Source organism: Erythrolamprus reginae, chromosome 4 (assembly GCF_031021105.1).
Source record: "Erythrolamprus reginae isolate rEryReg1 chromosome 4, rEryReg1.hap1, whole genome shotgun sequence".
Taxonomy (NCBI): Eukaryota; Metazoa; Chordata; class Lepidosauria; order Squamata; family Dipsadidae; genus Erythrolamprus; species Erythrolamprus reginae.
Genome location: NC_091953.1, coordinates 96496251 through 96518971, shown reverse-complemented (window position 1 = coordinate 96518971; position 22721 = coordinate 96496251). Strand labels below are relative to the sequence as shown.

At 41.6% G+C, this 22721-nt stretch overlaps 1 protein-coding gene across 1 annotated transcript in view; it reads right to left on the bottom strand.

Annotated features, from left to right (window-relative positions):
• TMEM131 (transmembrane protein 131) overlaps positions 1-22721 on the bottom strand; it is a 99109-nt gene that overhangs the window by 7947 nt on the left and 68441 nt on the right. Inside the window, exons 23-35 of the mRNA XM_070751003.1 lie at positions 22547-22685; positions 22352-22461; positions 21813-21879; positions 20639-20790; positions 17737-17879; positions 17321-17507; positions 13915-14100; positions 13217-13375; positions 11776-12368; positions 7471-7646; positions 2987-3111; positions 1292-1413; positions 987-1145 (exon numbers count right to left, since the gene is read on the bottom strand). Coding sequence (XP_070607104.1) covers positions 987-1145; positions 1292-1413; positions 2987-3111; positions 7471-7646; positions 11776-12368; positions 13217-13375; positions 13915-14100; positions 17321-17507; positions 17737-17879; positions 20639-20790; positions 21813-21879; positions 22352-22461; positions 22547-22685 — 2318 coding nt within the window. The remainder of the gene's footprint in view (positions 1-986; positions 1146-1291; positions 1414-2986; positions 3112-7470; positions 7647-11775; positions 12369-13216; positions 13376-13914; positions 14101-17320; positions 17508-17736; positions 17880-20638; positions 20791-21812; positions 21880-22351; positions 22462-22546; positions 22686-22721) is intronic.

Sequence of the window (22721 nt, the reverse complement as noted above, 5' to 3'; positions counted from 1 at the left end):
GTGAAAAACTGAAATGGGTGTTTGGTCTTGAACTGTACAAAAGAAATTCCAATTATCATCACTAAGAAAAGAATGAAAGTCTTCTGATATATATGAGCTTCAGAAATTCTGTCAAGCTCTCATTGCAGAAGAACTTACTAAAGAGGTGCGGCAAGGTTTGAAAAATAGTAATTCTTGTGTAAATAATCTTTTGTATTTAATTAGAGAATCTGTGACTCCTTGGATGATGGTTTCAGAGAAAAGCAGTGGGAGTGGAAACAACTTCCAACTTCCCGCCTCCTTATCCATTGCCTTTCCTTGCCGGAAGCAGGATATATTGGAGGTACTACAATGGTCACAACCTTGCAAATAAAATTAGACTAAGTATTGTGGAAATTTCAATTCTGCTAAAGTAATGAGTTCCAGATTTTTATACATTCTTTAAGTTAGTGGATTTTAGGCATCTTGAGTCAAAAAAACTGTAGCAGTATAATGCAGTTTAATGTTGAGGATAGAATTTTAGCAGCATGTAGATAACCTTCAGAATAGGTATAGGTTTCACTTCACCTTCCCTTTATTGTTTTGTTGAAAAAAAATTGGAAAAAATAGCTATGTCATCATAAAGTTGAACTGATCCATGGGAGAGATGCATGAAATGGAAAATATCCTCCCCCCCCCCCAAACCTGACACAAAATGTAGTGTTTTGAAAAGGTTTTGCTGAATGCCTCCAAACTTCCCAGCACCTTCCCTCTCCTCAACTATCACCACTGATGGTCCCCCTGCAGGATATTAAAAGAAACCTTTAGAACTCTTTTTGGTCTAATTTTTAATCCATCCAACACATTGAGAAGAATCCTATTTTCATTTATACCAAAAACAAAACAGCTCTGTTTTAGGCAGGTCAAATCTAATATAGCACATATGTTTCAATTTGGACATAAGTCAAAGTTAAAACAAGCTGTTCTACACAAACTGTTTGCATACTCATGACTTGGCGGATACTTACAGCTGCCTTCTTTGTGAATTGGTACTGAATCCCACTCTGGTGGTGGTGAATCTTTTTCTCCTTCTGAACTGCTGGTATTGCCTAATTCTTGACCAGAGCCACTAGAGAAAAACTTTGCTAATGATGATGGCCTGCTATTCATCATTTTCATGCTTGTACCTACAGAGAAATAATAATAATAGAAAAGCTATAATTGATAAGAAACTTCTTTAGCCTCATATGTAAGATCAATAAAGAATAAAAGAGAACTGAAGCTCATTTCAAATTATTTCAAAAATCTTTATTTTAGCAGTGTTAAACCATACCTTTCATTTTCTGGAAGTTTCTTGATTTGAGCCCACTCGTGCATGTATGCGGAGCAGATAGCTTTGATGAAAAGTTTTTGTGCTGTTTACTTTCAAGTGATGAACATGATGCCTCAAAGGAACTAAAGCAAAATTACAAGCACAAAAAAAAGCCTTTGTAGTAGACTGACTGACGAAAAAAATATTACATTCCTAAAATGCAGAACAGATTATCAGCTTCTCTGATATTCATTAATATGGTATCTTAGATTTAATTGTTGTAAGAGCAGAAAAATGTCTGATTACATTTTATTTGCAGAAAGACTTATGTTGGGCAAAAATTAATTATAATTCTCCTTTTCTCAGTTTAGAACAGTGTTTCCCAACTTTTTTGAGCCGCGGCACATTATTCACATTTACAAAATCCTGGGGAACATTGAGCGGGGGCGGGGGGGGGGGGCGGGGGTGTGTGTGTAAAAAAAAGTTTGGACAAAAAATATCTCTCTTCCTCCCTTTCGCTCTATTTTTCTCTCTCCCTCTTTCTCTCTCTCTCTCCCTTCCCTCCTCTTTCTTTCCCCTCTCTCTCCATCTCTCTTTGTTTCTCCCTTCCTTCCTCTCTTTTTTTGCCCTCCTTCCCTCTCTCTGTCTTTCCCTCACCCTCCTTCCCCCCTCTTTCTCTCTCTCTCTTGCTTTCTCTCTCTTGCTGTCTTTCTCTCTTTCTCTGTTCCCCCTCTCTCTTTCTCTCTCTCTCTTTTTCTCTTTTTCTTTCTCTACCCCCTCTCTCTCCTTCTTTCTCTCCCCCCCCTCTCTCTCCCTCTCTTGCTATCTTTCTCTCTCTCCCCCTCTCTTCCTCTCTCTCTCCCTCTCTTGCTATCTCTTTCTCTCCCTCTCTCTCTCCCTCTCTTGCTATCTCTTTCTCTCTCTTTCTATCCAGTAGCCGTGGGGCGACGGCAGGGTGATCAGCTGTGAAGTGGAGCTCCAGAACGGAGGCACAGACGGCGGTGGCTAGACGCTGTACATTTCTGGCGTTGCGCTGGGCATGGACGTGGGGCTTGAGCCTCCGTCCTGGTCCAGCCAGCAGGCAAGTGCCAGCCACGCAATTCCAGCATTTCCAGCCGCCGCTGTCGGTGCCTCTGTTCCTCTGTTCCGTAGCTCCGCCTCACAGCTGATCACCCTGACGTCGCCCCATGGCTACTGGGAGAAAGAGAGAGGGAGAGGGGGGGAGAGAAAGAGAAAGCAAGAGAGGGGGAGAGAGAGAGGGACCACCCTGCCACTGCCCCACGGCATGGCTCCTGCCCGCTGCTGCCGCCATCACCCTCCCGCTGCGCACCGCCCTCCCGCTGCCGCTGCCCTCCCACCAAGCCCCAAAGCTCACCTGCTGACAGGGAAGCTCCAGCCGGGCGGGGCGCCGCAGCTGCTGGAAAACTTGGAAGGCGCAAAGAAGCAAGCTCAGCTTCCGGTCTCACAAATTTTTTCTCTTCGCAAAAAGTTGCGAGACCAGAAGCTGAGCTTATTTCTTCGCAGCACACCTGACCATGTCTCGCGGCACACCGGTGTGCCACGGCACACCGGTTGGGAAACACTGGTTTAGAAGACTGAGTTACTGATTCATTTATGTAAATCACGCGACAACTGAGATCAAAGACCACATCATTTCCATAAACTTAGTAAAGAATGTAAAACTATTTGGATTGTACTATGATTGTATGTAATTACCTTGGCTTTAAATCTGTTGGAGCCTCTTTCTTGCTCATTGATATTTTTTTACTTTTCTGCTTTACATGTATTTCATTTTCCTGTTTCTCTGGCATTATCTGTTTTCCCTTTTGTTTTTCTGGCTCCTGAAAGTAGAAATGGCATGACTGAAACCTTTAAATATATTCAATTTGGGAATAAGATTCTAGGAAGCATTATTTTCAATATGGGGAGGGCGGGGGCATAACCTCAGACTGACAAAAGGAAAGTTCAAAAATAAATTTAGAAAGTATTACCGTATATACTCGAGTATAAGTCGCTCCGACTATAAGTCGAGGCGCCTACTTTTGCCACAAAAACTGGGAAAATTTATAAACCCCTGTATAAGTCGAGGGTGGAAATTGCAGCGGCTACTGGTAACTTATAAAAATGGAAACCAATAAAATTACATCAATTGAGGCATCAGTAGATTAAATATTTTAGAATATTTATTTCAAAGAAAGCCAGTAAACTAGCTCTGTAAGTTTAAAAGAGGGTAAACAGGTATATATCCCCCAAGGCAGGTATAGGCAAAAAAATTGCAAGTACCTAGGTACTTACCATACCTTAATCCCCTGCTCCTGCTGGTTTGGGTTAGGGTTAGGATACTTGACCTCTCCTTGCCTCAAAGAGATACAATTTCCCTCTATATTTACAATTACTGAACATCCAAAATATACTTAATTCTATGTATATATGCCATATGTGTAAATAAATATTACACACAGGCACACAAAAATATACTGTACATTATCTACTATATAAACTGTATGTGTATATACAGAGAGAGAAAGAGAGAGAGCTCTTGTAAAATTATATATGGTACATTCAACCTCACTGTAATAGGAAAACAAACCCAGAGTCCACTTTCTGCCACACAGTTAACCATAACTAGAACATTACACATGTCTTCAGATGTACCGGTACTTCCCTAGCTTGCACATCACTGTTAGAGCTAGGAAATGTCATGGATTGAGTAAAATGTGGTGATTTTCACTTAACAATGCTTTTGCTTAACAACAAATTTTGAGCTCAATTGTGGTCATAGGTCTCTGTCTGTCTGTCTGTCTGTCTGTCTGTCTGTCTTCCTTTCCTGTCTGTCTGCGCCCCCCTCCTGTCCCCTCCCCGGGTAAATTACAGAGTCAATACTGTATTGTTTTTTTATTTAAGGTTACAAAGCAAATGAAGAATCATTTTGAGTATTCTTTAAAATTTCTTCAGTGAGATCCATAGCTAATCTGGCAAAAAAAAATTCACCTGGCAAAAAATTTTATTGTTGACATTAGGCACAGCCAGAGAGATGTCTTAAAAGGCAAACAAACTGTCAAAAAAGTATGTTTTTTAAAAATATAATATTTTGGTTGTTGAATTTAATTCTGCCTTGGCGCGGGGCAGCCCCCGCAGATGGGTGGCTGGCAAGGACCACGCATTCCCATCTTTGTGTCCGCTGGGGTTAAAGGAAAGTTTAGGGACCCCCGCCCCTTGGAGAAATGCCTCGTTGGTGACATTCTGAGCGTTTTTGCCTCCCCACTCCGAAAACCCCACTTCTCGGCAGCTTGCCGAGGCTGAGAGGAGAGTGATTTTAAAAGGCACTCTCAGCTTGGGGTTTTCTCCCCGCTGAAATGTTGCTCGGCCGCCGCCCTCAACACCCGCTTTGTCCTCGACCCGGCAGAAGAAAACCGCGTCCTTTCCTGTTGCTCTCTTCCCGAGAGGTGGGGTGAGGGGGTGTTGAGAAGACAAGCAAGAATCCACCCCCCCACACACACCTCATCGGCTTTTCCCCCCCTCTAGCGCGGCATTGGAGTGTTTGGCTGGCTCCTTTTCTTGCGGGGAGAGGGGGGAAAAGCTGGGGGGGGGGGATTCTTGCTTCTATCTTCTCGCCACCCCCCCCCCCCCACACCTCACCGGCTTAGGAATGTCGTTGCCTCCCACAGCCACTTCCCCACGCGCTTCGGATGTGCCTGCCTTTCCTACAGCGAAGACAGGCGGCACCTTCCCGAAGGGCTCAGCTAAGCGGGTGGGGGAAGGGCTGGCCATTTGCCGCCTCTCTCCGCTGTAGGAGAGGCAGGCGCAAGCAAAGCAACGTTCCAAAGCGGTCTCCGGGAAGCGACCGAGGGAAAGGCAATCGTCTGCCTTTCCTTCAGCTCAAAAGAGAAGGCAAATGCCCTGCCTTCCCCCAGCCGGTTAACCGAGCGCTTCAAGTTAACCGGCTGGGGGAAGGCGGGGCATTTGCCTCCTCTTTCGGGCTGAAGGAAAGGCAGACGATTGCCTTTCCCTCGGTCGCTTCCCGGAGACCGCTTTGGGACATCGCTTTGGGAGAGGCGGCAACTGCTCCCGGTTTAAGAAGCAAGAATCCCCCCCCCCAGCGAAACGGCTTTTTTCTTGTTTAGCGTGGCGTTCGAGTGGTTGGCAGGTTCCTTTGCTTGCACGCAAGAGCCAACCACTCGAACGCAGCGCTAAACAAGAAAAAAGCCGTTTGGCTGGGGGGGGGGAAATTCTTGCTTCTTAACTGGGAGGAGTTGCCGCCTCTCCCAAAGCGATGTCCCAAAGCGGTCTCCGGGAAGCGACCGAGGGAAAGGCAATCGTCTGCCTTTCCTTCAGCCCGAAAGAGGAGGCAAATGCCCCGCCTTCCCCCAGCCGGTTAACTTGAAGCGCTCGGTTAACCGGCTGGGGGAAGGCAGGGCATTTGCCTTCTCTTTTGAGCTGAAGGAAAGGCAGACGATTGCCTTTCCCTCGGTCGCTTCCCGGAGACCGCTTTGGGACATCGCTTTGGGAGAGGGGGCAACTGCTCCCGGTTTAAGAAACAAGAATTCCCCCCCCCCAGCGAAACGGCTTTTTTCTTGTTTAGCGTGGCGTTCGAGTGGTTGGCAGGTTCCTTTGCTTGCACGCAAGAGCCAACCACTCGAACGCCGCGCTAAACAAGAAAAAAGCCGTTTGGCTGGGGGGGGGAAATTCTTGCTTCTTAACCGGGCAGTTGCCCCCTCTCCCAGAGCGGTATCTTTAGCGGTCTCCAGGAAGCGGCTTAGGGAAAGACAGCCGTCTGCCTTTGCTTCAGCTCCAAAGAAGTTCTGGGAGAGGGGGCAACTGCCCGGTTAAGAAGCAAGAATCTACCCCCTAGCCAAACGGCTTTTTTCTTGTTTAGCGTGGCGTTCGAGTGGTTGGCTCTTGCGTGCAAGCAAAGGAACCTGCCAACCACTTGAACGCCGCGCTAAACAAGAAAAAAGCCGTTTGGCTAGGTGGATTCTTGCTTCTTGACCGGGCAGTTGCCGCTTCTTTCTAGCTGAAGCAAAGGCAGACGGCTGTCTTTCCCTCAGCCGCTTGCGCCCTCTTGTGGTGACATGTCAGTCACCCGATTATAAGTCGAGGTCGGGTTTTTCAGCCCATTTTTGGGCTAAAAAAACCCGACTTATACTCGAGTATATACGGTATTTCACAAAAAGAGTAGTGGGAGATTGGAATAGGGGGAGGTGGAGAAAGGGGGGCACCTCGCCCAGTCGCTCCGTCCCCGCTTCAGCGTCTTCCACCAGCTGGCATATGACCGGCTTCCCAACTCTCCTTGACCGAAAGCTGTCGGACAAGCCACCAGGCAGCTTCCTGCGCGTCTCAATCCACCCATAAGGCTCCTTCCAGGCAGCCCCCGCTGTCTTCCCCCCTTCCTCCACCCGCCCCCCAAACAAGGATCCGAATGCCGGCGATAATAAGGCAAGAGGGGTGAGTTTTGGGATTGCACACATTATTCGTTTTTACATTGATTCCTATGGGAAAAATTGCTTCTTCTTAGTTTTTTCTCCAATCCATCTCACAAAAATGACCACATATTTATTAAACATTATGGATTAGTCTTACACAATGTCATTCTTTCCTTATCTAAGAAGCTGGATTAATATAATTCTACCTTCCAGAAATAGCCTGTTAATCATATAATTTAGTTTTTCATTCTAAATTTGGCAATTTAGAAATTTGAAACCTGTTTACATCTGTTTCCTGAGTTTACTTCCTAAAAGCTATTTCAAATTTTAAAGACCACTTGGACAGATCTTTAAGTAAATAATCACTTTTATATTATGCTTTGCCTTATAGCTATGGATGGTTTGTCCAAAGAACATTTTGTATCTCTCTAAAACTCTGGATACTTACTATTGCCTGCATTGTTGATTGGCCCTAATTCTACTCTTCCAATCTATTGGTTTTGTGAATTAATTGTGAATTAGGGCACAGAAAGGAACTTTGCTAAAGGTTCGGCACAAAATTGCCTCATATTTTAACACTATAAAATATAGCAACAAATGGAAGAGGACCACCAAATCAAATAATATATCTGCTTGTTTATTTCTGAAACAGGCTGATCTAAAACTTTAAAAATGCAGTGATATTGATAATTAAAAAAAGATCTACTGAAGACATTGAATAGACAATATTCTAGTTTTTAAAATGCTATCCAAGCTATTCCTATTAAAATTCTTTACCTCTTTCAAAACAGTTTCTGTATCTGGGTTTGAAGTTTCTGTTGTGGTTGAAGAACTGTCATCATCTGCTAGAGCATCTCTTAACTCATCCTCTTGTTGCCTACCCTTTCCCCTGTGTTCCTTTTCTTCACGCTTCTTTGGGGGCTTAGGTTTTCGCTGAAATTGTTTCCCTTTCCCTAGGATAATAAAGTTAGTTACATTGTTTCAAAATGTATTAAATGTCACAGACCAACATTGTTTATAAAACATTAAACAAACAGATATCAAACTAAAATAGTAAAAAAGAAAATCATAGCTAGATGCATTCTTACATGAGACATTCTGATATAAACTAATTTCTGCTTTGGATTGTTCTTATAGTGGTCATGACAAAGCAATTTGGGAATAAGATTCTAGGAAGCATTATTTTCAATACGGGGAGGGCGGGGGGCATAACCTCAGACTGACAAAAGGAAAGTTCAAAAATAAACTTAGAAAGTATTATTGCTATATTTTTCTACATTTTTAAGGAATTATAAATAATAGAAAAAATGTACAGTGATCCCTCGAGTATCGCGAGGGTTACGTTCCAAGACCCCTCGCGATACTCGATTTTTCGCAATGTAGTGGTGCGGAAGTAAAAACACCATCTGCGCATGCGCGCCCCTTTTTCCATGGCCGCGCATGCGCAGATGGTGTTTTTACTTCCGCACCTGGGAAGACCCAGGGAAGGTTCCTTCCGCCGCCCAGCAGCTGAGGAGCCGCCTGCCTGCCCGCCGCTTTCCCGCCCGCTGCTTTCCCGCCCGCCGCTTGTCCGCCCGCCGCTTGTCCACCCGCTTTTCCGCCCGCCGCTTTTCCGCCCGCCGCTTGTCCACCGCGTGGGCAGCGGGGAATTCTGGGAGTTGAAGACCCAGGGAAGGTTCTTTCGACCGCCCACCAGCTGATCTGCTCGGCAGCGCAGTAGCAGCGAGGAGCCGAAGATGGGGTTTCCCCATTGCCCACGCAAAGGGGAAACCCCATCTTCGGCTCCTCGCTGCTACTGCGCTGCCGAGCAGATCAGCTGCTGGGCGGCCGAAAGAACCTTCCCTGGGTGCCGCCCGCCGCTCGAGAGCAAGAGGGGGAGAGATAGAGAAAGAGAGAGAAGGAAAGAAAGAGATGAGAGAGGGAGGAAGAGAGTGTGAGAGAGGAAGAAGCAAGATAAAGAGAGAGAGAAAGAAAGATGAGAAAGGAAGGGAGTGACGTCATCGGGTGGAAAAATCGCGATATAGCGTTTCGCAAAGATCGAGATCGTGAAACTCGAGGGATCACTGTATTCTCTTACACGGTAATTTAGTTTGGTGGTTGAAGTGGTTTAAAAAAATGATAATATGATACACTAGATAACTCAGCAGTACATATGATGATGATTCAGTGATGCCCTTCCTACAGGAACAGATTTGATTTTGGAAGTGAAGGTTGCTATACTTCCCTTCCAGAACTCAAAGCAGTAAGCCTAGGAAAACAATCTCTTTTGTGAGGGTTAGAGAGAATTCTGTATAAATGTACATTAAAAGGGCCGATTCTACAGGTTGTTATACAGGTAAGAAATTCTACTCTATTCCTGAACATCTTTGTTTGTCTCAAACCAGGATATATTTCTTGAAATTTTATAAGGTCCTGAGAAACACTGGGAATCCACAATAGATTAAGTGTGAGGCTATACTCCCCCACCCCAAAAAAGGTCAAACTTCTTGACAAGAATTAACTGGGATAAAGAGAAAATTTTGTCCATATTTCAATCAGTAATTCATTTTGAGGTCTCTGCTAATACAGTCAAGTTCCAGTGTCAAGCCTGCATGTGAAGCATTGGTCTTGAGATTGGCTTGAATTGCTCTTTTTTTTAACAGCTTTACAATTACATTTATGTGTATGATATAGTATGAGATTCAGCACTTTGCTGCAAAATGAATGATTATAATGGGAACATAATTATTTCCATGGTGGTTGGCAAATTGAATTATTGCAGTGGAATTTTTTAGGCAGAAAATGAAATAGCTTTATCTTGCCTCTTTGCAGATTGGAGGCTAGAAAGAGATTGGCTGTTTATAGTGGCTTAAGTTTGCTCAAATCCAATTGCTATTGATTTTCTATTTAGGAAACACTTTATCACATTGTTTTGTGAATAAGACAACAACTGTTTATTATTTCTATGATTCTCTTTAGAGGATAACACTTTTTAAGCCAAGTCTAAATAACATGCTGCCTGCTAAGCAGTTCTGTGCAGTCAGCATTTAAAAAAAACACACATTTTTTTCTAGATCAGCATTTGCCTGCTTCTAAGTCAGGAGATGGAAACTGATGGAAAGTCTATCCAAATATGGTAAGCAACTATGGAAGAATCAGTAAAGAGTCTAGCTAAACTATTTCAGGAAGCCTGGATAATGGCATAGTGGCTAAGAAATTGCAAGAAATTGGTCCAAATAACAATACTAAAGAAAGAAGGCTTTGGACTGAAAGTGTGTTTATGAAAGTTCATGCTGACTATGTGCAAAAAAGAACTGGTAAATAGGCTGGGCCCTTGGAAGCTATTTCAATAAGGCGAGGATTTAAGGTTGCCTACAAGTGTTCTAGAAGGCTGCTCCTTGCGAGAAGACTTGCAAAACAGTGGTCTCACATGGGTCTCACTGCTTGGAGATGAAGGGGGAAACTAGAGATTCTAGGCATTAACTCTCCATGAGCCTACAAAACTAGGTTAATTAATGTGGCGTCCTTTTCCGTAAAAATAAAAGGAAGCAAAAGGAGGTGGGGAATCCCACGATGGGATTCCGGGGGTGGAGCTTTGACGTCACGGAGGACTCCTTCCTGGCCCGTGGCTTTATTTCCTCCTCAACTCCCTGTTTCAGCCGGTCAGGAAGGAGTCTCCTTGACGTCAAAGCTCCGCCCCTGGAATCCCAATATGGGATTCCCCCACTGTCCTTCTGGGTGGCGGCGCTTCGCGGTGTTCGAGGCAAACGCCGAACCCGAACTTTTAAAAAAGTTCGGGTTCGGGATGTCAAACACTGCAAAGTTCGGCACGAGCCCGAACTGTGCAAGTTCAGTTCGCCCAACACTACTTACGGGTAATGTATTTTGATAGATAATAATAGTTTCAAAACCTTGTACAGTGTTGACCTTTAGTGTATCCAAAAATCATGGTGTGTGTGTGCATTTGTGTATACAAGGAAGCATTTGTGTATGTTCACATTTTTAAAGCTTGAAAACATAACTGTTAAGGTTTATTTTGATTCCGAAGATTCTTCTTCATTGACATATTCACACATATTAAAATGTTAGACCAGCTGCCCAAATTCTGTATTATCTCTAAAAACAATTCTGGCCCACTTCTAAAATATGCAATAGTGGTTCTCTTTCTCTCCCCCCCCCCCCCCCCCCCAAATTATGGAAGGAGCATGAGTATAAGTTATTGCCTCTTCTGTCATCTCTGTTATACAGCAATACTTCTCCAAATCACCAATCTCTTGATAAGCTCAGCGATACAGGTAGTTCTCCATTTTCAACCATTTGAAGCTTATGACCACTGGAGCATCCCCATTGTCATGTGATCAAAATTCAGATGCTTGGCAACCAATTCATATTTATGGTGGCATGGGATCATGTGGTCATCTTTTCCGAACTTTTGAGAAGCTAAGTCTATGGGCAAGCTAGATTCACTTAACAACAGTTTTACTGACTTCACAACTGCAGCGACTCACTTAATAGGTATGGCAAGAAAAGCTGTAAAATGAGGCAAAACTCATTTAATAACTATCTTGTTTAGCAACATAATTTTTTTGGGTTCAATTCAGTAATGGGTTCCTGTCAATATGGGCCATTCTATAGAGCGAAAATGGAGCTGGGTGCGCAGCTCTGCTTGACCAGCAGGCGGGCACACGTGCATGCACGAGATTTGGCCTCTGTGCATGCGCAGGAAGTCAAATATTGCGCAAAATTGAGATTTTGACGATTTTCAGCATTTTTTGCTTCTATGCATGCATGGAAACAAAGAAATTGCTGAAAAATTGGCGAAATCTCTCATGTCCTACATGAAATTTGGCTTCCTACACAGAAGCCGAATCTCACACCGCTGCGCCTGTGACGGTCAGTGGGAGCGACAGGAATCCTTGCCTAGTTCAATTGTTAATTATAAGTCAAGAATTACCTGTATATTAGAGGTTGCTAACTCAGATGAGTAAAACCTTACAGTGGCTTGCTTATAAAGAAGAAATGTATGATACAGTCTTGTCTTGTTTGGAACCCATTTTAATTTTATATGCTACTTAAAAGTACAGTTAATCAGGAATTTATTACCTTTATTTTTTGGTACTGGCGAAGGCGGTTGTTCTGTAAACACCTCTGGAGAAGGTGATTCTGGGTGATCAAAGTCTTTATCCATGGTTTCCATGAGAGTGGCAATATCAGAGTCTTCTGAACTATGCCTTGTGTTATTAGCACATTCTGAATGTGAAGGTGCAGGCTGCTGCATTTGTGATGAGGAATTTTCGTTCTGCTGCTCTTGTTGCTGAGATACCACTGGTAGCTCCGGTAAATGTTGCTCTAGTAAAACTGATGCATGCTGCTGGTTTGATTGCAAATTTTGTTTTGTACTTCTAGATTTTCTGCCTGCTGCATGACTCTGAGTTGCAGCATTAGAATCCAAGCAGACAGAACCTGCTCTGTTCGTAGACTGTGCAGAACCTGCCTGCACAGAAGTTCTGTTTGCAATATTAGAACTGTTTTTAAATCTCATATTATCAACTTCAATTGAATTTCTATTGCTGTGTAGATTCACTGATGAGTTACATTGCTTATGACTTCCTGCACTGGATCGTGATGAGGAATTTCCTGGTCCATAGATTCCTCTGGAAGAACTGTGATTTGACTCTGATCCAAGGGGATTCAAGCTGAAAGAGAAATAACCGCCTTTAAATCTCACAATGCAAATATTTATAATATGGGGTCTGACCTACTTACTAAAATGCATGAGATTTTAATGACTGGGTATTAAATTAAATTTTTAATACAGTGAATATGTGGAATTAATGCTTAATTTTGATCTAACAGCTCAATGTATAAACAAGTTTTCATTCTGTAATTACTGTTAACCCCCCTTTTAAGATTCCATTGCCATTCTTTCTTCATGTGCATATTTTCTGTATAATTGAATTTCAATCACATATTATCCTTAAAGTTCTGCAAATAACCAAACGCTAGTCTCATGCATCACTTATAATATATTCAAGAACACGATAGAATCATTCCAAAGGATCTGTATATTAGGATAAAGATAAAGGTGTTCATTATAATTTATCTTCGCATTTTGATTTATTTTCTGCTTCTATTGCTACAAAATATAAGACACATAACATAGATTTACTAATTTGACATACATCCAGGATTAAAATAATCTTCAGATTTCTCTCTCCCCCCCCCCCCCCTTAAAATTGATGATCCAATTTTGGGAAAATAATACATTAATTGGCATTAGGCAAGATAATATAAACAGCGCATTTGCTCAGTGAGTTTTAATTCCATAATTATTATGTACACAGATCTGCTCTATGTTGCAAGCCCAGTACAAACAGTTATTTTATTTTATTTTATTTTATTTCATTCATTCATTCATTCAACTTCTATGCCGCCCAATCCCAAAGGACTCAGGACAGCTACATTAATTCATTAATTACATTAATGAACATACATTAATGAAACTCTCCCTTTGAAAGCATTCAATTTCTAAGTAAAGCCATACTTTCCATCAGATGAAATTCCAAGTATTCTCCTGAGATCGAATGGTCTTCCCATATCAAAAGGAGGATTGGAAGCTTCAAAGGAAAGTCGCCTTCTAAATGGTTCCCAAATTCCTTGAGCTTCTAAATAGGCCGTTCCAATTACCAAAAGGAAGAGCACACTGCAAGGAAATTGTAAGTGCTTTTAATAAGTGCTTTTAATACCTAAAAATCAAAAGATACAATGGTGGTCTGTTTGAACTGATACTAATTATAAAATTCCTTAATTTACTAAACTATAAAATATACAACATAAACTTAAATATTGATTCAATCAGTCCGATAGGATTTGTTTTAGTTTTTACTGCTTCAATTTATAAAAAAAAAAATAGCTACCAAGTGCAAGTAGTAATCCATTTATGACTAGTTGCAAAATTCCACACTCACTTGATTACAATTGTGACTTTCCCAGTTTCCAACAAATACACAATTGGGGAAGCTGGATTCACTTAACAACGTGATCATTTAATGACAAAGGTAAAATAGTTGTAAAATTGGGTCTGGCTACATGATTATTTGACTTAATACTACATTAATTTATGATGGAAATTCTGGTCCCAACTGTGGGCATGGGTTGGGGACTACTTGCATGAAGATTTATTTTCTTAACAGGTAGAGAGCATCAGTAAATAAAATACTAAAAAAAAAAGATGCTTAATACCTCATTATTCCTGAGACTACTATGTACAGTGCCAACTCCCAATTCGGTCTTGGCAAAGCTTCTGCACAAGTTGCTAACATATGATAGGGAAGAGATGCGTTTAATACAAATATAAATTCTGAGCCTCCTGCTGTGGTTAGTTTCAATTCACGAATGACTCTGGAAGTAGTGAAATCTGGTGTAAACCTGTTGGAATAAAAACAGACTTTCTACTTATCCAGGTTATCATCATTTACAACAATAACAAAAAAGCAACTTCAAATTAACTTAGAGCCTTTCTAAAGGTAAATGTCATTTTTGATGGTCCAACAACAACCGATGTAATAACTTCAATTCTTGTTAAAACAACCATGCAACAATACTGAAAAAGTGAAGCATGTGAATGCTTTTATTTAAAAAAAGAAAATCCTTTCACATTTGGATCCTGCTTGAATTTTGCTTTATTTCTTCCACCATGTAATCCTACCATTTTTCATTATGAAACATTTTTGAGTGTTCATGGCAAGTTATATGTAAGTAAAATAATATGGGAGTGTATAAACTATTGAAAAATACAAGGAACTTCATAGAACATCCAGTATAATTTGTTCCTGCCCCAATTGTAGATAATGGAGAGGAATAGTGAGAATATGTCTAATAAACTCTCATATTCTATAATCCACAAGGTTCTTGGATATTTAGGCTATTTAAGTACAGTGATCCCTCGAGTTTCGCGTCCTCGAGGATCGCGAAAGGGCTATATCGCGAGTTTTCAACCCGGAAGTAAACTCCACCATCTGCGCATGCGTGCCCTTCCACGCATGCGTAGATGGTGGAGTTTCCCCGCCGGGCAGAGGCTTCCCTGGGTCTTCCCCCTCTTGCCCCGGTAAGACCCCAGCGGCAGCGCGAGCAACGGCGTGGGCTGGCGGGCGGCACGCGCGCGGGAAACCCCAGCTCCGCTTCCCAGCTGGGAAGCGGAGCCGGCAACAGCGTGGGCGGGCGGGCAGCGCGCGCGAGCTTGGGGACACCCCACCTCCGCTTCCCAGCTGGGAAGCAGAGCTAGGGTGTCCCCACCGCGCGCGCGTTGCTGGGGCTGCTTCCCAGCTGGGAAGCGGAGCTGGCAACAGCGTGGGCGGGCGGGCGGCGGCGCGCGAGCTTGGGGACACCCCACCTCTGCTTCCCAGCTGGGAAGCGGAGCTAGGGTGTCCCCCACCGCGCGCGCGTTGCTGGGGAAAGCGCGCGCGCTTGGGGACACCCCACCTCCGCTTCCCAGCTGGGAAGCGGAGCTAGGGTGTCCCCACCGCGCGCGCGTTGCTGGGGAAAGCGCGCGCGCTTGGGGACACCCCACCTCCGCTTCCCAGCTGGGAAGCGGAGCTGGGGTGTCCCCAAGCGCGCGCGTACCCCAGGCGCGAGCAACGGGGTGGGCGGGCGAAGGGCGGGCGGCAGTGGAAGTAAAAACACCATCTGCGCATGCGCAGATGGTGTTTTTACTTCCGCACCGCTACTTCGCTAAAAATCGATCATCGTGTGGGGTCCTGGAACGGAACCCTCGCGATGATCGAGGGATCACTGTATAGGCTATTTTGGTCTCAAGGTGGCATACTGAGTCCATGTTTAGTCATGTATAGTATCCAGAAAGACCCAAGTAAGCAATTAGGATACATGTATAACTCTGGAGTAGTCTGTAAATGAAAACTCAATCATCCAGGCCAAAAATATCTAAAAAGATTAAATCATCGCAACTAGGCCAAAGTTTATTAAACTGAGACATTTCATTATTTATCTATTCATTTTGGATGATTTAACAAAATGTCTCAATTTAATAAACTAGTCCAGCTGTCATAATTTAACCTTTTTAGATACTTTTGGCCTGGATGATTGAGTCTTCATTTACATATTGCATTTCATTTTGGAGAGAAACCCTCTGCAATCAATATGGCAGAGTTGGTACATTCTAATGGCTCTCTGCCTCACCAAAAAAAATTCATTTTACTGAAGAAGTTACTTGATTGAGTTAACAAAACTCATTAATGAACTTTGGTCCAGTTGCCATGATTTAACCTTTTTATATATTCTGGAATAGTCAAATCAAAATCACATCAGTGTGATTTCTATTTAATGTTACCTCTTTCAGACAAGAACTTGAAAATAATTTCTCACATTACTCAATTTTCTGTTACCACAGTGGTTCTCAACCTTTCTAATGCCGCGACCCCTTAATACGGCTCCTCATGCTGTGGTAACCCACAACCATCAGTCTAGCGCCAATTCTACCAACAGAGCTTGAAGCTGATTGGCAGGGAGGTCAGAGGGACACCCCCACTGTCAACACCTGATTAGTTGGATTGTAAAAATATACTGCTCAAAGAAATAAAGGGAACATTCAAATATCACATCCTAGATCTGAATGAATGAAATATTCTCCTTGAATATTTTGTTCTGTACAAAGTTGAATGTCCACAACAACATGTGAAATTGATTGTCAATCAGTGTTGCTTCCTAACTGAACAGTTTGATTTCACAGAAGCTTGATTTATCTTGGAGTTATATTGTGTTGTTTAAGTGTTCCCTTTATATGTTTGAGCGGTATAGGTTCCAGGGCGGCAGAATAGAAACTTTGGTAATTTATAAATTTATCTTTTCTCATGGCGAAAAGGTCATTCAACCCCCAAAGGGGTCCCGACCCCCAGGTTGAGAACCACTGTGTTACCATTTGTATGATACGCCACATCATTACTTAAGTTTGCAACTTTTTAGAATACCATTTTATTTAGATTTATTTTAGTATCTTTATTCATATTTATTTTTGGATTCTATTATACATTTTTCTGTTAAACATGTTTATAGAAGGATGTAATACTTTTTTATTAGATATTTTCCTTGTATCTGGCTTTAGGGCTGTAATAAATTTGATGAGATTGGACTCTGGAGTAGTTGATTATTAAAAATGTTATATGACCTGTATAAACAGGAAGGCATCAGGGCTTTTAGCATAGACCCATATGATATTCCACTGAAGCACAAATACTTTAGTACTGGGGGCAGATGCAGCAAAACCAGTCTGTTGGGATGCTAGGGGTGTTTGTGGAAGTGAGAAGAAAAAACTGGGGAGATGTGGGGACAGGCCAGGCAAAAAGGAGTAAAGAAATGAGTGATGGGCAGTAGCTTTGCCCTACATCCCCTGGATTTTGTTATAAGATGAAACATTGCAGGTTTTGTTTCTGTTGAAGGGCAGCCAATCTAAAGTAGTGTGGCAGAACATCGGGTATATAAAGATTCATTTCAGGTATGACACAAAATGTATTTCTGGATTTGTGTAAATTCCTGGTAAAGAGATTGTTTATACAGTACACAATGCAAAGAAACATAATTTAGGGTTATTCTGTGAATTGAAATTGATGCCGGTATTTAGCACAAAGACACTTACAATATAACAATGTCTTTAGAGGCATTGGCACTTAGTGCAAGTTCTTGGCAATTAACTATTTTAAATCCATATCCTTCACATAAATATCCACTGATTTCCATGGATTTTATGTTAAGCTGAAGCTGTCCTGTATTTTCCACTTTGAATATTCTTTTCAGAGTAAAATTTGGCTCCTTTAACTTTGTTTCTGTAATAAAGAAAACAAAACATTTGATATTATAATTCATAGGTTGTTTCTGAAAAAAAGATATTAGTTTATATCTGTTTTCTTTATTTTTATTAAACCAGCAATGGCCCTTGTTTCATTTAGTCTTTTTTTAAAAAAAGAGAAAAAAAGTAATACTTTATTGACTATCTTTCTTGAGCACTTTTTTCATGGAATGGGCTGTTTTAACTCTAGTGATTAAAATACTCACTTTCTGTACAATCTTTTAGTAATGCTTCAGTGATTTTGAATCTCAATGAACTGGCTATTCCGGGTGTTTTTCCTGCAATCTTCATGCTTTCTGTTGTTCCTTGTCCTTTAACCATTATAACATCCATTACTGTTAAATTATTTCTATAAAACACAAGCAATAGAATCATTATATCATTAACCATATAACAATGTTTAATTATTTTTAAGCTATTCCTCAACTTCAATTTCAATCAGAATAGAGCTGGAAGGGACCTTGGAGATCTTCTAGTCCAACTCCCTGCTTAAACAGAAGACCCTATACCATTTAAGGTAGGTGGTTGTCCAATCTCTTCTAAAAAAACCTCCAGTGACAAAGTATTTCTGACTGCAAATTGTTTCACTAGTTAATTGTTATATTAGGAAGTTTCTTCTTAATTCCAGGTTGCGTCTCTCCCTGATTAACTTCTGTCTATTGTTTCTTGTCTTGCCTTCTAAGGCTTTGGAAAATAAGTTGACCCCTTTGTGGCGGCTCATCCAATACTGCAACCATGTCACTCCTAGTCCTTCTTTTCTCTAGATTCCTGCAACCATTCTTCACAAGTTTTTGTCTCCAGGCATTTAATCATCTTAGTTGTTCTTCTTTGCCCCCTTTTTTTCAAAGTCTCAACATTTTTTTGTAATGTGGTGACCAAAACAAGATGCAATATTCCAGGTGTAGTCTTACTAAGGATTTACAAAGGTTTATGTGTTTTTGATTCTATACCTCTGTTTATAAAACCAAGGACTGTATTTGCTTGATTGCTGCTGCACACTGTCTCATATATAAGTGATTGTCCACTAGGATTCCATGGTTCCTCCCAAATTACAGTGATCCCCCGATTATCGCGAGGGTTCCGTTCCAAGACCCCTCGCGATAATCGATTTTTCGGGATGTAGTGGTGCGGAAGTAAAAACACCATCTGCGCATGCGCACCCCTTTTTCCATGGCCGCGCATGCGCAGATGGTGTTTTTACTTCCGCACCTGGGAAGACCCAGCAGCTGAGGAGCCGCCTGCCTGCCCGCTTGTCCGCCACTTTTCAGCTTGTCTGCCGCTTGTCCACTTGTCCGCCCGCCGCTTTTCCGCCCGCCGCTTGTCCGCCGCTTTTCCGCTTGTCCGCCCGCCGCTTGTCCGCCGCTCTGGGAGTTGAAGACCCAGGGAAGGTTCCTTCGGCCGCCCACCAGCTGATCTGCTCGGCAGCGCAGTAGCAGCGAGGAGCCGAAGATGGGGTTTCCCCGTTGCCCACGCAAAGGGGAAACCCCATCTTCGGCTCCTCGCTGCTACTGCGCTGCCGAGCAGATCAGCTGGTGGGCGGCCGAAGGAACCTTCCCTGGGTGCCGCCCGCCGCTCGAGAGCAAGAGGGGGAGAGATAGAGAAAGAGAGAGAAGGAAAGAAAGAGATGAGAGAGGGAGGGAGGAAGAGAGTGTGAGAGAGGAAGAAGCAAGAGAGAGAAAGAGAGAGAAAGAAAGATGAGAAAGGAAGGGAGTGACGTCATCGGGTGGAAAAAGCGCGATATAGCGTTTCGCAAAGATCGAGATTGCGAAACTCGGGGGATCACTGTATTAGTTTACAATGGCAATTGTGCCTACAATTTATGATGTGGTCATAAAGTGCACCATTACGTGATCACATTGCTTAGTGATTGCAATCCTGTAAGTCCTGGCTATTATTATAATCCTAGGACCATCTGCAAGCAAGTTGGAGAATTCACAGGAGCCACAGGGATGCCACAGGCAAGCAGATTGGCATGTGGATGGGTACAAGGGGAGTGTTGCAGGGGGTGCCATGGGCAGATGCTCCACAAAGCAGCAGGCAAAAAAAGCAGAAGGCATAAGAGCGATTTTGAATTTCCTACTGGTTTCTGCATTGACTTTGCTTTGTGGGAAGTTGATGAGAAACGCTGGAAATTGTAATTATGTGACCACAGCTCACTGAAATGTCATAACTGCAAAGCAGGTACCAGGTTTCTAGGTCACAAATACTCATTTAACATTGTTGTAGCTTTGAATGATTATTGATATGCTAGAAAGCACATGACTATCTATAGTTTCACACATAACACAACTGACTAATTAAGAATTCATTTAACCCTAGACAGGACAGAATCTACCTGAATTTAAGCCCACTGCTAGCTAGTTGACATCTCTATGGTGTTCTGATAGCTTCATCAAAGAAATAAATGTGTCAACTGGACAAATAAAGAGCCATGCTTATCATTGGGTCTGATAAAAATGCAGCTGTGTTGCTTCATGCAAGTATGTTTTCCACATGATTATCAATACATAAATAAAATACAATCTTAGCTAATTATCTTCCCTTCTCTAATGCAGTGAGCACCATTTTGATTTCCAGGTTGGTGTGGATGGCAGAAATGGGAGTACAAAGGTAGGGTGCTCTGGGGTAGGGGGAACCTCCGGAGATTGGGGAAGGCATGGGCAGCAGAAATGGAAGAGAAAGATAGGCGTGCTGGAGTGAACCTCTGAAGATCGAGGAAGGCCCTGCGCATGCATGGCAGATCTGAAGGCCAGCTGGTTGGCAGGAAGCAAGCATGCAAGAACAGTGGAGCTGGCCTGGGGCAAAGGCTGGCATGCCCAGTCACTATCAAGGCTCTAATACAAAATATTTATGAAAAAGAATATTGTAGTTGATTTGATGCCATAAATATATATGCACATATGTACATTAAAGATACTTTTAGGACAAGAAGTTCAAGTTGGTTCAGGTATACAGATGATACTTGGAACAAAACATTTCACTTAATTTCTTATATAGCTACAAAATAATTGCAAGTCATCTTGAATAATCATATAGTCAAATGTAAAAAATATAGTCAAAATTCGGAAGTAATATTTGTGTTAATTATATTCAGAAAGCATACTGTACCTTATTATTATTAGGGATGAAACCGTTTTATTAATGGTTGGAGTGAATTTTATTTTAATAGATTTTCTTTCACCAGGTTTTAAAATTACATTTAAAACTGACTGTCGAGATACCCCTTCTATAAATCCTGTGGAGCTATGCAATGTCTGGCCCTTTGAAAAGAGAATAATATTCAGATGTTAGAGAATTGTATAAAATGCAACATATATTAGAATTCTTAAATTTCAATGCATAAAAGGCAAATCCATATATTTAGTAAAAACATGAAAGTCCTAATAATCAAAGCACAATTTGTAGATGTGCATATTCAGATAGAATTCAATATTACTTTTGGTTTCTCACGGACTTCTTCAGTAGCAAGACTAATTTTGGTATCAGAGCTACATTTAAAAAAATTAAATCTCTTTGTTTTCTGGGAGATGTATAGAACATGGCATCGATACAGTGATTTAGCAGAATGGAAATTTTGATTTGTTCTTATTTTTATGAAGTAAACGTTTTTGAACAACTTACTACAGCAGGGAAAGGAATACATCTATGGTCCAAGGGCTGCTCATTTTGCTTTGGGATATTCATTAAATGCATAGAAGAAATACAATTTGAACCTAGAATTCTAAATATATACCGTATTTTTTGGACTATAAGATGCATCAAAATTTCAAAGAGGTAAATAAGAAAAAAAAGTTTTTGTTTTTCCTGACTTGCTGGAGCGCTTTTAGGCCTCTCAAACCCTGTGCATGCCCCGTTTTTCACAAAAATGGGTGAAAAAGGGGCCTTTTCCCCAAAAATGGAGACATTTTTGCCTTCCCCCAGCTCTTAGAAACACTTCGCAGGCCTCCCAAATCCTCTGCGCATCCCACTTTTCATTAGTTTGTGGGAAAAAATGAGTGCACAGAGGATTTGGGAGGCTTGCGGAGTGCTTCTAAGGACTGGAGTAAGGCAAAAATGCTTATTTTTCAGAAAAACGGGCCCATTTTTTGCAAAAAAAAAAAAAAGGGACATGGGCTTTGGGAAGCAAAAAAATGGCGGTATTCAATGTGTAAGACACACAAACATTTCTGTGCTCTTTTAGGGGAGAAAGGATGCATCTTACACTCCAAAAATATGGTAGTTCTTAATTACTATATTATACAAAGATTAACATCTGAAGAAAATCAAGATGAGGGTTACTTACACAATTTCTAGAAACTTGAAATTCTAATGTCTTCAAATTGAACTCTTCTGTTTTACTTAAATTAAATCTAAAAGAAACATATTTTATTAGCCGTATTAATGAATTTAGAAAAATATAATTTATTTGAAGAAATCCCTTTGAAAAGATATATTAAAAGATATATATTTGAATAATATTTTAAGTTAATTACACTCCATAGTAAAACTGTGAAATACTGTGTTTTTTCTTAAAGAAGCTTATTTCAAAGTTGCAGGTGCACATAAGCAATCTAAGACCCACCCCTTTTTATGCATGTAAAATGCACCTCAAGCAGAATCAGGGCTTTGATCCCACGGTCTCCCCTCTCATTTTGAAACCAGTCACCATCACTAAGGAAACCTTGATCATATGATTGGGGAGATTCACTTTTCAAATGTGGTTATGCATAAATCAGACAGAAAAATACCTAAGGAACTTATAATTAAAATGCAAATGACATCAAGGCATCAATGGAGGATAAAGTTAATCCCCTTATCAACCCTGTTAATATCAACCCTTACCTGTCAAGTAGCCTATCTACAAAGACTGATGGATTAGAGTATAGAGCTATTGGAAGAAGCTGAGCAAAAACGGGAACATCTGCAGGATTTTCTAAAACAATTTCTTCTTCCTAATGAACAAATTTAAACTCAGATTTATTGTATAAAAGGGATAAAAATATTAAGCTTTACTCTATTAACAATACCACGACTTACAGAAGAACCATTTGTATTGGTAAGTGAGAAATCCAATTGATGCTGTGAGCCAAGTAAAGAGGGCCAGGCCAATTCCGCTGTGATTTTGGAGGTTACAGCCTTTTGAAGATCTGTGTCCACTTCAAACACAGCACTCAGCCTAGAAATGAAAAAATATTAAATAAATAAAAAAGTA